Source organism: Lotus japonicus, chromosome 2 (assembly GCF_012489685.1).
Source record: "Lotus japonicus ecotype B-129 chromosome 2, LjGifu_v1.2".
Lineage (NCBI taxonomy): Eukaryota > Viridiplantae > Streptophyta > Magnoliopsida > Fabales > Fabaceae > Lotus > Lotus japonicus.
Genome location: NC_080042.1, coordinates 26,161,769 through 26,177,456, shown reverse-complemented (window position 1 = coordinate 26,177,456; position 15,688 = coordinate 26,161,769). Strand labels below are relative to the sequence as shown.

Below are 15,688 nucleotides of genomic sequence, written 5' to 3'. Positions count from 1 at the left end.
GGAACAAACATTTTGCTAGGTATATCCAGGTCTGATTCCTCTCCTTCTCTTTCTCTTCTTCTACCCTGTTTTGTGATTTCTACCTTTCAAACAAGCTTTGACAAATTTGCAAAGAGGAGCACCGGAAGGCCACTATGTGACTATTGAAGGACCTTCTGTCACTCCTGAGTACGGCAGGCAATAGCGGACAAGAAACACCTTTTCATAGGTGCTGCTGTGTAAATTTCCTGCCATCCCTGACTTTCCTTATAATTCTCAACCTGTAATTTTTTAAAGATATATAAATTATGAAGTATAAATATGAGGCTAGTCCGAATGCATCATCAAAGGCAAAAGATTATTGATCCCTCCATTCCAAAACACTTTTGTTGCTTTAAGTTGATTGTTTTAGAAATTCAAGACTATTTATCTAATTTTCTTACATGTGTACCCTCATTTATATTGAATCTCACACGTAAACTTTCTATTTTCACCAATCACAAATCTCACTAATTTATTAACCAATAATTATCTTTCTCTTTTTAATATAACTCAACTTTAAATAAGCGTGATTTAGTCAAACTATAAATCAACTAATGAGCTCTAAAACTCTGAATAACCTTAACCAACAAAAGTTTTTGGAAGAGAGGAGAGTGGAATAGATTTACTTACCGTACATACAATATTATCAAGGCCTTCAACTCCCCCAATCACATAAATGGATTCTTTGACAACTGCAGCAGCAAAATATCCCCTGGGATGATTCATTGGTTCCCCCATCATCCATGCTCCGAGGCGAGGATCAAACACATCAACATTTGGAATCATTTTGTTTCCATCAAATCCACCTAGTGCATATCTACACAATGAAAGAAGAAGTTTAAGTAAAGCATGCCTCAGTCAATAACAGAAAGTTATAAGAACAGGAAATTAAGTGTCTGGCTAGAAAAGCATTGTTTTATATACACTAGTTCACCCTGTTTGTGACCACATGATTATGTCCAAAAATGATTTGCAGATGAGTTAAGAGCATTACAAACAATTACCGAATGATTCTAAATGACAAATCTACATTTAAAAATAGAAAAAAACTATACTTGTGAGTAACTTCTAAGCAGAAAATTTGCCTCATAAGAAATTCCACCGGTTTTTCCTTCAGACGGTTGGCAGGGCAAAGCTCACAATTTTACAGTGCGCTTAACGCCAGATATTGAAGTTAGTGCCATCTTCACAATTTTGCACTGCGCTTAGCGCCAAAATAGAGTCTGATTCTTCTTTCAAAGCTCATTTTCATTTCTTTTCAAACCATATAGTAGATATGATCAGACAGAATTTCCCGGGAGGAATATCTACTTGAGCTAGTCCTAATTACTACTTCATCAATGGAATGAAAATTGAAGGCAATCATGAACATGAAGAAAATATGTTGAACTCACAAATTTTCATTTAGAACAACTAATGAGTGGCAGCCCCGTTTTGTATTCATATTTGGTATTTTGGTCCAAGAATGTTCCCTGGGATCAAATCTTTCAGCAGACCTGCAATTAGTTACTCACATCAGTAAGAACTTAAATATATTACAGAAAAATCTAACATAAAATTAGTATAGAAAGATGAGGAATGTTTGCATCATAAGAGTTTTAGCTATAGACATGAACTAATTGAGTGCAAATCAAATTATAAATCTTACTTTAAATAATCATTTCCATCATATCCACCAGTAGCATAAAGCACACCATTGAGTTCTGCAGCAGCTAGAGCAAATCTCTGGAAAATATAGAAGATCATTCAAGCAATAACTTGAACAATTTTTAACTCTTTTAAAGAAATGATTCAAATGATCACTTAATTATTTATTCCATAATATGAGAAGAAGAGGCTCATGTAATGCAAAACAGATACCATCCTAGAAGTGAATAATACATGGACATAGAAGTACTGAAGACATAAGCTCGATTATAACACTCGATGCAAGCATATGGACTACTTCCCTATAACATCTTAGGCCTACCTATATATATGTGATCTTGATAGATAACTGTAGTTAGTTAGTAGGTTTTAGTTAGTTAGAGGCTGAGAGAGGAAATATAATAAATAAGAGATAGTTAGAGAGCATTAGGCATCTTATGGGATTGTAATGGGAATTGGGAGAGACCAGGTTCTCTCAAATAACCTGGAATTCCAGTAATATCAGTTTCCTATCTTCTTCTTTGGCTGGTTTCTATCATATCACAGCTTTGATCTTGGAGCTGTGGGCAACATCTAGAAGCAATGGCTGGAATGAAAAAGGGAGATTCCATGAGGTGTTCACTTTCACCAGAAGTGATTGGAATTCTGGAAGGCATGGTTAAAAAATAAAGATTGGAGAAGGGTAAATGAGAGATTACAGAAGGACGATGAAGAAATGAGAGAATCAAGAATGGTAGACCAGGAAGAGAAATCATCAGAAATCGGTGCAGGGTTGAATCTTGGATTTCAACAGAGACAGCAACCAACGAAGAACAATGCAATTCGTCAAACAAAGAAGCGCAGTCAAGACAGAGGAGCAACATGAGGTTCAAAAATGACCTTAGCTGATAAAAAAAATAAGCTGATAAAAAGAACCTCCACCACAAATTAACGCTTCCACTATGTTTCTCTATTACAAACGACTAGCGCAGGTGGTGCAGCTGACATTGCAATGTTCTCCTCAAGACTAGTCAAGGGGCTATTGTACAGCCAGCCCGTGTGGGCGTTTGCGCAGCAGAGCGTGGTGGGATGTATTGGAAGTATAGGATTCTAGTATGAGAGGTTTATAAACCTTGGACTCTCCAACTACGACACTAGTTTTAAAGGTATGGTTCTCCCAAGGTTCTTATCAGCTTATGCCTTAAAAATCATATGAGCCCTCATGTTGTTCAGCAGTTACCCATAAGTACACCACTCAAATCTCAATCAAGAGCAGAATGTTTATCATCTGATAGACACTTTACCTTGTCCAGCATTGAGCGTGTAGGTATCCACCATCCAATGTCTAAATCAAGCATCTCAACATCTGAAAAGAAATCAACTCCATTGCCACCACCAACAGCAAATATTTTGTTGTTCAATGCAGCTCCAGACAGACTTCCTTTTTTCTGGTTCAAAGAGGGGCGCGGGGTCCAATTGTCATGAACTGGATTGTATGATTCAACTACACATATAGAAGGGATAGTAAAAAACACATCATTGAACTGTACAGCTGAAGCATATGAAAACCAAGGAAGACATACCTGTGTCATACCAAACATAACCATTTCCACCGCCAAAAACATATATCTCACCATTGAACTGTACAGCTGAAGCATATGAACGAATAGAGCTCATAGGCTTGAGAGATTGGATCACATTCTGTGAAGTACAATACAGATCCATACTTGCTAACCGTGATTCTCCATCATAGCCTCCAAGTAAAAATAATAATGTTTGGGATCTAAATGCATCTCAGCATATGAACTAATTACTGTCTTCTCATCATGTGTCGGAGGAATATTGCATGCAGATTCAAGCATTGTACAATGATCTTTAAGACTCTGAATTTCCATCTCTGCATCAAACTGAATTGAAAATGAAAATAAACCAATTATGATATGGGAGAAGGCTTCATCCTATTTGACATGAAAAATAGAAAATGTGTGCTATTAATTATTAAGGATACCAAGTGTAATTCGAAAAGACGATTCTAACTTCAATACCACTCAGATAATTTTCATTTAAATTATCTCTCATTTGATTAAGTCATCTAACTTCTTGGGCTTTTACTTCCTACTGAACTTTTCAAATAACCAATGTCAGCTTCTTATCCATTCGTCAATGAACTTCCATTCTTAGTTTTCCTCGCCTTATCCAGTCCTTCATTAAGCCTAATACAGTCTTCAGATTATTTCCTAAAGACATTTTTATTTACAATTTACTTTCAATGCGTAGATGAAGCAGGAGAGAGAACCAAAACAGGCGGTCTTGCTATATTTTAACTATTGGACCCATCTTGTTTTATTTTTTCACTCTCCCACTACACCACTGCAATGGAACCAAAATATTGCGAAATTAGGTCAAGTAAAAATGGAAATCTCAAATCAGGAAACAAAGTGTAATGAGAAAAAACAACCATACCAGCAAGTGATCTGCATATTTTTAAAATTCAAATGAGATCAGAATTTTGAAACCACATATAGGAATAACTACTTATCAAGAATCTAAAAATATGTAAATAAAGAAGTTTCACATCCTTGGACAATTTCTATGATGATCTTATATTCAACGCGTTCCAGAAATATACTTAAAGATGTTAGTGAAAGAAAGAAAAAAAGAGAAATATTAAAAATTATAGCATCTAAAACATAGAAAACTGTACCAGCTTCTGCTCCATGTAATAATTCGTCTCAGCTTGTCTATTCTTGAAATCTATAAGCTCTTGCACCAACTGTAGATACATAACAAGTTAGTAGCTTCGAAAGAGAATCAATATACCATTCAAAATTTTCCACAAAACATTCTAAACTACCTGAGCTATGGTGTCTGGATACTCAAATGGAGAACTAGGATCCTCTTCCTTCTTCTCTAAACCAACTTGTGTATCCAAATTCTTTCCCATGGAGTAGATGTCATTCGCATCGGCATTAGGCGTATCATTCACATCATTTGCCAAAGAGAGAGGTTGATTTTCATGCTTAAGAGCCAATTCCTTTAGTTTTATACATATGAGGCTCTTCTCATCCTGTTTTACTTCCTTCATACCTATATGGGTATCCAATGGTTGGATGCATCCATTGAGAGAAAAATCATTTTCACTGGAATCAGATCTTACAATTGAGTCATCAGAATGATGCTCTAACCCTGATTCATGCGACGGTGGAGGTTGAAACAAACTTATCCACGTTTTAGTCTGTGGGACAGATATGCCAGGGGAAATGGACAATGGTGATAGTAAGGAAATCAGTGTGTTTGCTTGCCCATGGTCTAGCTCAAACCAGAAATCAGCATTTGTGTAGTAGTTGTCTGCAATTATAGGTTTAAATTTATCTTCGGACAGTGGCTGGCACTGACGTTGTACACAAATTTGCACCTAAGATATTCAAACAGAAAGGTATGAACATAATTTCTACGAATAATAACCAAAATAGTTTTGAACAGAACTGTATGAATCATAGGATACAAGCAAGTGACACCTGCGCAGGAAATTGCATTTTACTTTTATCTGAACCACCATCACTACTAATCCATGAGTAAGGGTCCATTAACATTTTCCCACAGCTAACTGCCTGGAAAATTCCATGAAGCTTCCGATCACTATAGTTAAACAGAAAAAGAGGCAGCCCTGGCTCAATGTTCTTCACATAAGAGAAGTGTCCCACTGGTAAGCCTGTCAAACCTCAAAACAGATAAAAGTTCAAATTAGCCATAAGAAATCCCTCACTATGTGCATGTTTGGAAACTCGTTCGAAAACTAGTGGATAGAAGCAAAAGCAAAAGCAAAGGGGAATTGCTTCTGTCCACCATGATTTTAGCTTCACTATAGTATCTAAAATACGCCTAATAAGTGATCATTTCATCCGCAATACGACTACATGGTAACTAAAATATAAATTGCAAGCAACAATGACGATTAAAACAAGCAATCACGAGATCAGGAATCAAATGCAAAGAACTGACCAAAGAGGTTTTTGGATAAACATTCTCTAATTGTGTCGTTCTCGCATCCAAATATGACACCACCAAGTTCATCCTTGTTCAGATTTCGGCTAGTGACCGATGAATTTGGAGAGAAAGGAAGAGTCACACTCGAATAAGAAGGTTGAGATTTGTTCCATTTCCCCATCCTGGCATAAATAAGAGCAGAAAGATTATCTCATTGACAAATGACAATCTATGACAAACTTGAAAGCAAAAAGAAATGTGAAGTTACCAACATGCTGATAATGTAAATAAAAACACAAAAGGAGATGATTTTTTTATTTCTCTTTTGAATGAAAAGAAAGATTATTTAGCGCCTAACTACACATCTCAAAAGAAAAAGAGATGCTTTTTTTTCTTCTTTGTACAAACTTCACACAAATGTCATTGTACAAACTCACAAAGCAGCATGATGGAAAAGCACAAAGAAAGCTTCCATAACAGAAGAAAAACGACGACAGTTCAAATTTCAAGTTCATTACAGAACAATGCAAGTACTCATTTTTAGAGACTTGATCAAAGTACCAAAACATCAAGATCAGCACTATTTACTGCCCAGTAGTAACATGTAAGTAGGAAGCAGAAGAGACTATAGAAAAAAATTCAAAAACCCAGATTAAAAATTGAAACTTTATGAAATGGGGTTCTTCCCAACAACCCAAAACCTCTCAAACCACATAGGAAACTCAAAAGAAAACAAGAACATTAGTAGTGCTTATATTAACGAAGAGATTTGAGAGCATTTTGGGTTGCATTTTGGGTTCCTACATTTGATAGCATGAACAAAACCAGAGAATAAGAGACTTGAGAGAGAAGCTTTGGCGTGTTGCTAGAAATGGAACTTGTCCAACGCTAAGCAAGCTTCAGTACAAAACATATAGAAGTAGCACCTTTTATGTACAAAAGAAACAAAAATATGTAACACAACACTAGAAGCGCACGTTAGCCTCACTTCAAGGGTAATTAATCCCTTAGGGTCCATTTGGTAGTCAAGATATGATAAAACAGGATATGATAGAGTTTGGATAAGGACAAGATAAAATAAGAGCATGATAGACTTTTATTTTATACTGTGTTTTGAGCTAAATAAGATAATGATTTGATATGATATAAACCATAGGAATTTTCCTTTGAATAAAAAATACATAATATTTTTTAAAAATTAATTTTCTTAAAAAAGTGATTACTCTATTAAAAAAACATTCATGTTTATAAATGTGCCTGTGTTTTAAATTAACTAAAATTTAATTAATTATCCTATTTTAATTTTTTTAAAAAGGATCTTTTTTTAGTTGAAATTATATAAGTAACCAATTAGTTTTAACTAAGTCGTGAAAAGTGATAATTAATAAAACTAAATTAAATTTAAAAAAATTTATTAAAAATATTATTTTTCTCAAATGTACTTCTTATTTAAGTAGTGTTTGACTCAGCTTATTCTTCACTAATAGCCCCTTTTCTAAGTGAGTAGTCTATTTTATAGTTGGTGAAAATTATTTTATTTATTGTTATTAATATAAACAACCAAAAATAATGTGAACTAAGTAGTAGCAAGTGATAATGAAAATTTTAATATTTTATGTGTAAATTCAATACTTTCACCATTTTTTTAAATGAATATTTTCACCATTAATAAATTAGTTCATTTTTTAATTAAATTTATGTGTAACTGAATAACTTTAACTTAGCAATAACAACTAGTAATTAATAAATAATAAAATTTTCTGAAAAAAATTACTATGTTATTAAAATAACTATTTTTTTATTTATTAATTAATATTATTGTAAATTATATAAAATTTAAATATTAAAATAATTTAATTTAGGGTTAGGGTATTGAAAAAGAATAGAAAAATGATATTCTATCTTGTCAGGATAACTCTAACTCAACTCCCCCCTCAAGATAATTTTTACACATGATGAACAAGGTAGAATAAGCAACAAGATTGTGTTACTTTATCATATTGGAGCAACAAATAACATATTACACACTATCATATCATTGTACTCATATTTAGGAAGTGTTTGGTGATAGAAGAACACGACACAATAGAATGAAAATAAACGTAACATAATGAAACAAGACAATAATGTTCTATGTATTGTGTTTGGTAGCTCAAAGTCATTATTACATAAACATAAATTTAATTACATATATAACCCTGCATATTTAATATTTGATTGACCATAAATTGAAATGATGAAAGTAAAGAGATATGGGATAAGGAAAATTCACACTGTCATGTATTCTAGTTCACCTTCACCAACCGAGGGCTACTTGCATTTCCTCATTCTGATTCAAGATTTTTCCACGATAAAAGCAATGTATAGTACAAGCCTCACACCAAGACTCTCAGAAACACCCTCAAGAAATCAGACTACTTCCTTGGTTACACATAACACACCAAACTCTATGGTGGACTCTAAATCACCCTGATCCAAAGGACTATTTCCACAATCACCAAACCCTATGATCATCTTCACCAAACCCTGTGGTGAAGCAAGAATCACACCGATTCTAAGAAGAAGAATAACTTTACAATGGTTGAGGTCTTCACTAGCCAAACTAGACAATATAAACCTTGTCAAGAACACTTTCAAGCATAATAACACTTAAGGCTCAAAGTTTTCTGATATATGAAAATTGGATAGCATTTGCACTCTTCTAGGTTTGAAAGATTGTCTCAAAACTTGTGTTTAATGATATTTGAAAGTTGTGTTTTGTTTTCAGAACTTATAGTTGTATATATAGGAATTTGGGATTGTCACTTCTTAGTTAAACTAATAGGACCATATTGAGCTCAAATATGCGGTTAGAATCTCCAAATTCCTACACCTTATATGAGTCGCTTCACAATCAGGAGCGTTGCGATTTGAAAAAATTTACAACTTTTGGTCTCCGATGTGATGTCGACCAACTACAAAGTCAAAGAAAAAATAAAGTAATTAGTCTTTTGGCACCTTCGATCCCAAGCTGTGTGGAATTTTGACAAATTCCTTCATCTAGTATTTTATTTTGAATTTAAAAAAAAAATTATTCCACTATAAATCTCCAAATATTCTATCACAAAAACTCATATGATATTAATTTTATTGAAATTTGCAGCTAAACCCCACGTTAAATGTGCGTTAACTTTACATTTTAAAAGTACTTTGCACTTTAAAAGTGCGTAAGGCACACGAACCTCTAAACTGCGTTTGGTTGCAAAAAAAAAAAATTAACAACAATGGTAACAACAACGATGGTGATGAAGGAAAAATGAGAGAGGAGAAGATAGAGGTTGTGGCGGTGGCGTGGTAGTGGGGGTGAGGGAAGAAAGTGGTAAAGAGAGATGTGAGAGAATGTGAGGATGAGGTGGAAAATACTGATGAACCTGTCGAAATGAACTGGGAATCTGCATACTTGGATGGTCCCTTGAGGAACTCCACCACAATAATTCAAACAAAATTTGAAATAGAAGTCCTTAATAACTGGTCTCGCTTAAAATTAATTCATCCAAGAGTTTGATACGACTGAATGAAACTACTATCCACGCAGCGCAGTAGAAGATATACAACTGTCCTCTGACTAAAAAGCTTAATTGAGCCATAAATGAAGGTTTGAATCGAAAACTTGCCAGTAACTCTTATAACAACCAATACTGAATTGATGGTATTGCTTTTGGTCTCGCAACATATACGCCTGGCATATTTGGCTGTTCAACTCAGTTATAATAAGATAAATCTAACAGGATGGTTTCATATTAATGGTTACATTATGAAAAACATTACTACTGTCAAAAAAAGAACTAATAGGCAATGACCAAATCAGATGTGATACCCCATAATCAATAATGTATCCAACAAAATCAAATGGATTCACTTATCGTGGAGGCGGTGGCGGTGGCAGGTTTGATTTTGCAAACCCCACCCATGTAACAATGCCAACAGCCAGAATGATCCATCCAAATATGTCATACTTCAGATCACTGCTCTTCTTTTTCTTTTGAGTCTGAAAAATAAACAAAAAAATTAGGCAAAAATATAAGCATAAGTATGCAGATCAGAGTTTCTAAATATTTAACTATAGCCTATGTGCTTCAATGTGCTTTTTGTAGCTTGAATGAAAACATGCTTACCCATAATGGAGATATCAAATAAATAACGGTCCAAGACCCAGCCAGAAACTCATCAGAAACAGCACTTAATCACAAAAGCAGCCTAGAAATAGGATTAGCTCTTACTTCTTTTTTACAGCATTCACTATCCCCCTCACAACCAATCGGTGCAGGGGAAGCCACGGACCAATCATATAGTATGTGTCCCTATGTGTTCTCTCTTTCTCACCCTTCTATCGCCAGCAACCGAGCCTCGTAAGACGGTGCGCAACATTCCTCTCACCTTTCTCACGATGATTATTCCATATGCAGGATTTATGCTCTAGACTTGAGTTTGATACCTTTCTCATGTTCACTCAATTTAAGTCATGGTTGAAATACAATTTAACACTCGAATTAATCTGTCCAAACAGATGGGGAAGGGGAAGCACATGTGTATAGTTGCGAACCTTTATGGCTCTTGACAGATTGATGTTAGGATCCGATTGCAAGGTATGGGATTCTAGTGTGGGGTTTATGAGGCCTTGGGAGAACCATACCACAAAAGCTACTCGTGGTAGTTGGAGAGCCCACGGTCTTATAAACCCCCATGCTAGAATCTCATACTTCCAATGTAGGACCCAAGTCCCCTAACTTGCAATTTACATTTCACCACACTCTACAGCCCTGACACCCACACGGATTGGCTGTGCTCTATCCCTTCCACTACAGCCGAGGGAACACTGCAAGGCTGACGTCACCACCCGCGCTACTTGTTTGCAGTTAGTAGTTGGAGTTGGAGAGCCTAACACCTTATAAACCCCACTAGAATCTCAGACTTCCAATGTGGGACCCAATTCCCATACCTTGCAATTGGACCCTAACACTTGTACTGAATTGCTGGGATCATTCTTAGTAAATAGAATGTCAACCACATAACTTTGGCCAATCTCACTAACCTGATTATAAGTTTCTCGAGATATTTTGCTGTGCACATTATCCCTTTCTCATACCTTCAGAATTGTCACAAACCATCTTTTCATTCAAAAGTGTATTTTTCTTGGGCATTCCGCTTTTCATGAGGGATATAAATGAATGAATGTAGATGGCAAAATATTTTTTTCCATTGATGTTCTATTCAATGAGCATAAATTTTGGTATACTGAGCTTTTCTTCCACCAGTTGTTCTACTACAAAACCACTGTCCTCCTCTAATTCTCTTCCCCGATCAACTTCTACTTCTCTCCCTTCTGAGTTATCTTCCACTACTAGTTCAGGACTGTGATTACCTTCTAGAGTACCTCCTTCCACTAATGAACATCCTACGTAGACTAATAAAACCGGATCAGCACTCCTTCAGAGAAATTGAACTTTCATAGAAGAAATACAACAGCTGAGATGAAAATATAAACTGACATAAAAATGGAAAAATAAAAAAAAGATGAACTGCCACCCCGGTACTTGAGAGACCTGGGTCTCCCACTATTGAAATCCCCAATCAAATCAAAACTATTTCACTAACTCCCCATCTTTCTCATTGATTACAGCTCCCCTTTTATTACCACAGCTATGGTGTGGTTCTCCCAAAGGTTCTTATAGTTAGTTAATCAGTAGTTGTATATATGCTTCTTTTGTATTAACATTGCACTCTGGTAATGTTACTGTTAACAGTTACTACCAGAATCTGTTAGTAACTGTGATACTAAATCACACACACTATAAATACTGAGATTGTACTCTTTTCTCATTAATGCAAAATTTTCAGAACTATTAACAGACAGATCTCTGTTTCACCCTCTTTCATCATCTATCAGTACCAAATATCCAAGTTACCTAGTTCTTCTTTAATAATTGCAGTAAATGAAAGTCTAAAAATATTTCTCAACAAAAGTGCACAATAAATTTAGGTCAACAAATTATTTCATCATTGGAACACTCTATGAATGTGTTCATCATGGGAACATTTCATGAATGTTCAGGAAGTAAACATTTCACATATGGAAAGAACATTTTAACTCTAGCTACTATGTCACAGTGCAGAAACAACTCATTAACTAATATGGGTGCAAAAAGAAGTTAAGAGAAAGTTATAGAGAATTGCTATTTAGTAAGAATGTAGAAAATAAGAAACACCAGAATAGATTAGGTAGCGAAAAGCTATTGGTATTTGTGGAAAACTGGCCGTATAATAGCTGTACCAACCTTTTCCAGAAATCATGGTATTGCAATTCGTAACTTTCGTTTCATACGATTAAGTATTTTCCAAAGTTATATAATTGCATCAAATACAAAAACCTGAGACAACAATAGCATGGTAAAGACAAAATACAACAGAAGTATTACCTTTGTACCAGAAGAAGAGGAAGGTCCAGCTATTCCAGCTGACTGCTGCTGCTGCTGACCAAATCCATGCTTGTGGATCTCAACATGTAGCTCGGGAGCCTTAAGAAAATGATATTAGTAATTGAACAGACCCAGTAACCAGTTTAAGAACATATTGGGGAAATTATATTTTTTAACGAAAAAGGAGTATTATATTAGCTAGAAAGAAAGCATGCGGAGGGAAAATAAGGTACCCTCCAAAAAAACTAAATGACAGAAAGAAAGAAATGCAGAAAGGAAAAAATCAGATTTAAAGAATAGATTGATTCCTTTTGCAAGATATATAATAAATCCCAATTCTTAACCTATAGCACGGCCACATAACAGAATTTAGATGGCAGGGCAGTAAACATGATATATTAAATTTCAGTAGAAGTTTCTCAGTCAACCATTGTTCAAATATGATTAATGAATTGATGCTGACGAGAGCCATGCTTATAGATTATGACTTATGAGTTTCCACATCTAGATCATATTATCATTTTTAATTTATATAGTTCATTATATCATTATACCAGTCCCCGAGGGTTAGCTCAAGTGGCAAGAGCTAGGGGACATAAGGGTTGGGGAGGGGAAGTTCCAGGGTTCGAATCCTGGAAGGGAAATTTGAAGGGATTTTCTAACTTACTAACAACTAACCACTAACATTTGCCTATCAAAAAAAATATATATATCATTACCAACAAAAAGCATTTTCCGGCAAGATTGGGAGGGCTACATGAATAACATTTTTAAGGTAGGAAAGCAGTTTGGCAGGGGGGAACAAGGGTAGGGGAGCACGAGAATAATGTCAGGTTTCTTATAGGAAGGCAGACAAAAGGTTCAACATGTTACCTCCAATTCGATAAAAATTGCAATCTTTTTTTTTAAAATAAGGTTTTTAAGGCCAGGTTTCTTTAATAGGGAGGCTCCTTTAAGGCCGGGTCTAGACCATGTTGTACCCCAACCATGTGGAAGGCACAACCTGGTTGTGCAAGATTAATGCACTTTGGTTCAAAAAAATCATATTTTAATCAATATTATCAGCCTTCCTGAATGGGATCAAATTGCAATTCCAACAACCATGGGGGTGGCTATAACCCATAAATCAAAGTCACGGTTTCTAGCTTTAGTACATAATTGCAGATATCAGAACCATTTTATAAACCACAGCACAACACATTATTTGTAGGGTTCCATATCCATTGTTCTAAAAGTAAAAGATAAGGCGGAAAAAAAATTGAAATCCAAAAAACCTTAGTTTTCTGTCTGAGACACAATCACACAAAACAGAAGAAAAACCCCATGTGGACAAAACTGCCACTATAACAAGGACTTGGTTTCACTGCAGTTTAATAAAAACTGCACAAGGTGCACTTTTGAATCTTATCATTCAATTCTGTTGTATTCATCATTTTTCTTACTGTGAAATAAAATGAAAGACACATTGGTGAACTGCATACAATGCAGTTTGTTATAAAACTCTAGAGGATCCAGATATCTATTCCAAAAGCCATTTCCATTTAACAGAGGTGTTACGAGCCTTGCAAACACAAATCAGAAGATACGGTGCAATTCAAACTGCATGTCAACATGAAACAAAACCATTTCACTATAGAACATACCTTGGCAGCCACTTCCCATGATTTCTTGTAAAGTTCATTTTCAGGATCCTATATAAAACAAAAACATTCCATGACATATTACTTTTACTAATAAAATACTTCCCGACATATTGATGAGACCATAATTGATATACTAGACCAAGAATGTACCTCTTCAACAGCTAGCTGAAAGTACTCAGCTGCCTTATCAAAATAAACCTTAGCCTCCTCTAGGTCTGGGATTAAAAATGCTTGTGAAGTGTGGGCATTTCCCAGGCACCAAAGTGTATCATGCTTCTTGGGATTTATCACAAGCGCCTCCTCCAGCTTCGAAACAGCCTCTGCAAATCACAGTGAATGTTCAAAATCAGAAGTTCAGGAATAACAACCACAACCACATCATGGGAATAGATCCTTTTATATTAAAATTGTGAAAATGGTATGTCCATATCTCTCTTTGCAGTTCTTAAATAAGTGGGGCCAATCAAAACTGGTGAATATTTATGAAATCGGTGACAAATACAAAATTTTCTTAACCTACGAGGATCCATTCCCCCACATCATCATGTAGTCTACTCAGAATTCTTCACACTTTATTGTTAAACCTTCAGGAAATTTAAAAGTTTATAATTTTTATTTGTTAAGATACCTCTATTTACAAGTTCCAACAAACAACACAGAAGCCATTAAATTTAAAAAATTTAAAACAAACTTCTATGAAATAAAAAGGCATAGAGAATTAGCACCTTGGGTCATCTTCTTCGAGTCGGGAAAACTCTGAAACTGAGATAACTCTAACAAAGCTCCACCCCATCTTGTCAAGTTCTGCAGAGATTCGAAAAAATTGAGTAATTTTTGTAAAAATGCACATAAATTTTCCAACACAACAACTCATCCATAACAATAATAACAAGAACAACAGATTGATTGCGATAATAACCTACATAACATAAAATCTATCAATCAATCAAACATTAATCGGTGATTCAAAGAGATATTCTGATGCGAAACCCAAAATTGAATAAAAATCGAATAAATAGAGAGGGAAATGGATTCAGAGAAGAAGAATACGAACATCAGCATCGAGAGGGTTCTTGGCGTATTCAGCTTCTGCAGCCTTACGAGCGTGCTCGAAGAACAAGAGGCGATCGAACTCGCTCTGTTGCATATCCATAGCGTCTGCGTCTGCGTCACCCTTTGAGAGTGAGCGAGAGAATTTGGGGTTTTTCTTTTACCCTGTCTAGGGTTTTGGGTTTTTGAAGACGCTTCCTTCGTTAGGTTAGTCAGTAACGAAATGAGGCAGAGTGAAAAACGGTTCAATAGCAACACCTTTTTTTTTTTTTTTTTGGCTTATAAAGAATGGTGGGCAACTTTTATTTTGGTCCACCGGTGGACCAACACTAACCATCGTTGGATCTTGGAATATAAGAATATTCTTTAGATCAATGGTCAAGATTGAATTTCAATCAAAAGGGTATAATTGTCTCACAAAATCCCCAAACCCAATCTTCATGCTTCTCTATCGTTCGTCGTCATTTATGGAGATGGTGGTGCTGCGGTGGTCGTGACTCGCGGTGGTGCAGCCATGGGAGAGGAGCTCGTGTGGTTGTTGTGGGTTCGTGGTGGTGGCTCTCGGTGTTGTGGCCAGATCTGGGACAGTTCAAATCCGTTCGTTCCTATTGCAAATCCCTAGCTTCTTCTCCTTCTTCTTGACAAAAACTATTATGCGGTTATGGAAATCCAATTATCAACATACCACAAAGGAGTGAGATTTGGGGGTAAAATTCCATATCGCGAGGAGAGAAGAAGTAGAACAAGAGTGGCAGCATCCATCAACAACGCCAGTAACAGAAGAACCAAAACACCGAAACTGGTTTCTGCTGTGACTGGCAAAGCAAAGCGAGCATGGACGCGATACAGAAGCAGTTTGATGTGTTGATGGGAGTTAGGGTTTGGAGAGGCAACCTATTAGACGAC

The 15,688-nt window shown here is 35.6% G+C and overlaps 2 protein-coding genes across 2 annotated transcripts; both read right to left on the bottom strand.

The window, feature by feature from the left end:
* Nucleotides 1–120: 120 nt before the first annotated feature.
* On the bottom strand, nucleotides 121–6,522 carry LOC130737849 (uncharacterized). Its single transcript, XM_057589705.1, is given in 12 exon segments — nucleotides 121–260; nucleotides 652–838; nucleotides 1,416–1,517; nucleotides 1,670–1,746; nucleotides 2,952–3,151; nucleotides 3,231–3,425; nucleotides 3,428–3,554; nucleotides 4,352–4,420; nucleotides 4,502–5,062; nucleotides 5,166–5,359; nucleotides 5,650–5,816; nucleotides 6,439–6,522. Coding segments are annotated over 12 exon segments (1,983 nt in total). The 5' UTR covers nucleotides 6,441–6,522; the 3' UTR covers nucleotides 121–158.
* Nucleotides 6,523–9,263: 2,741 nt separating this feature from the next.
* On the bottom strand, nucleotides 9,264–15,023 carry LOC130737848 (mitochondrial import receptor subunit TOM20-like). The gene is made up of 6 exons (XM_057589704.1): nucleotides 14,787–15,023; nucleotides 14,458–14,536; nucleotides 13,883–14,052; nucleotides 13,733–13,780; nucleotides 12,090–12,188; nucleotides 9,264–9,661 (listed from the first exon to the last, which is right to left on the bottom strand). The coding sequence occupies exons 1-6, from the start codon at nucleotides 14,883–14,885 to the stop codon at nucleotides 9,533–9,535; spliced, it is 624 nt and encodes a 207-aa protein (XP_057445687.1). The 5' UTR covers nucleotides 14,886–15,023; the 3' UTR covers nucleotides 9,264–9,532.
* Between the last annotated feature and the right edge of the window lie 665 nt (nucleotides 15,024–15,688).

Bases quoted from the DNA above. Each gene is read 5' to 3' on its own strand.
- LOC130737848 (XM_057589704.1), bottom strand. From the start codon at position 14,885: ATGGATATGCAACAGAGCGAGTTCGATCGCCTCTTGTTCTTCGAGCAC. The intron at 13,781-13,882 runs GTACATTCTTGG...TGTTTTATATAG, and splicing joins TTCAGCTAGCTGTTGAAGAG to GATCCTGAAAATGAACTTTA. The intron at 12,189-13,732 runs GTATGTTCTATA...CATTTTCTTAAG, and splicing joins CATGGGAAGTGGCTGCCAAG to GCTCCCGAGCTACATGTTGA.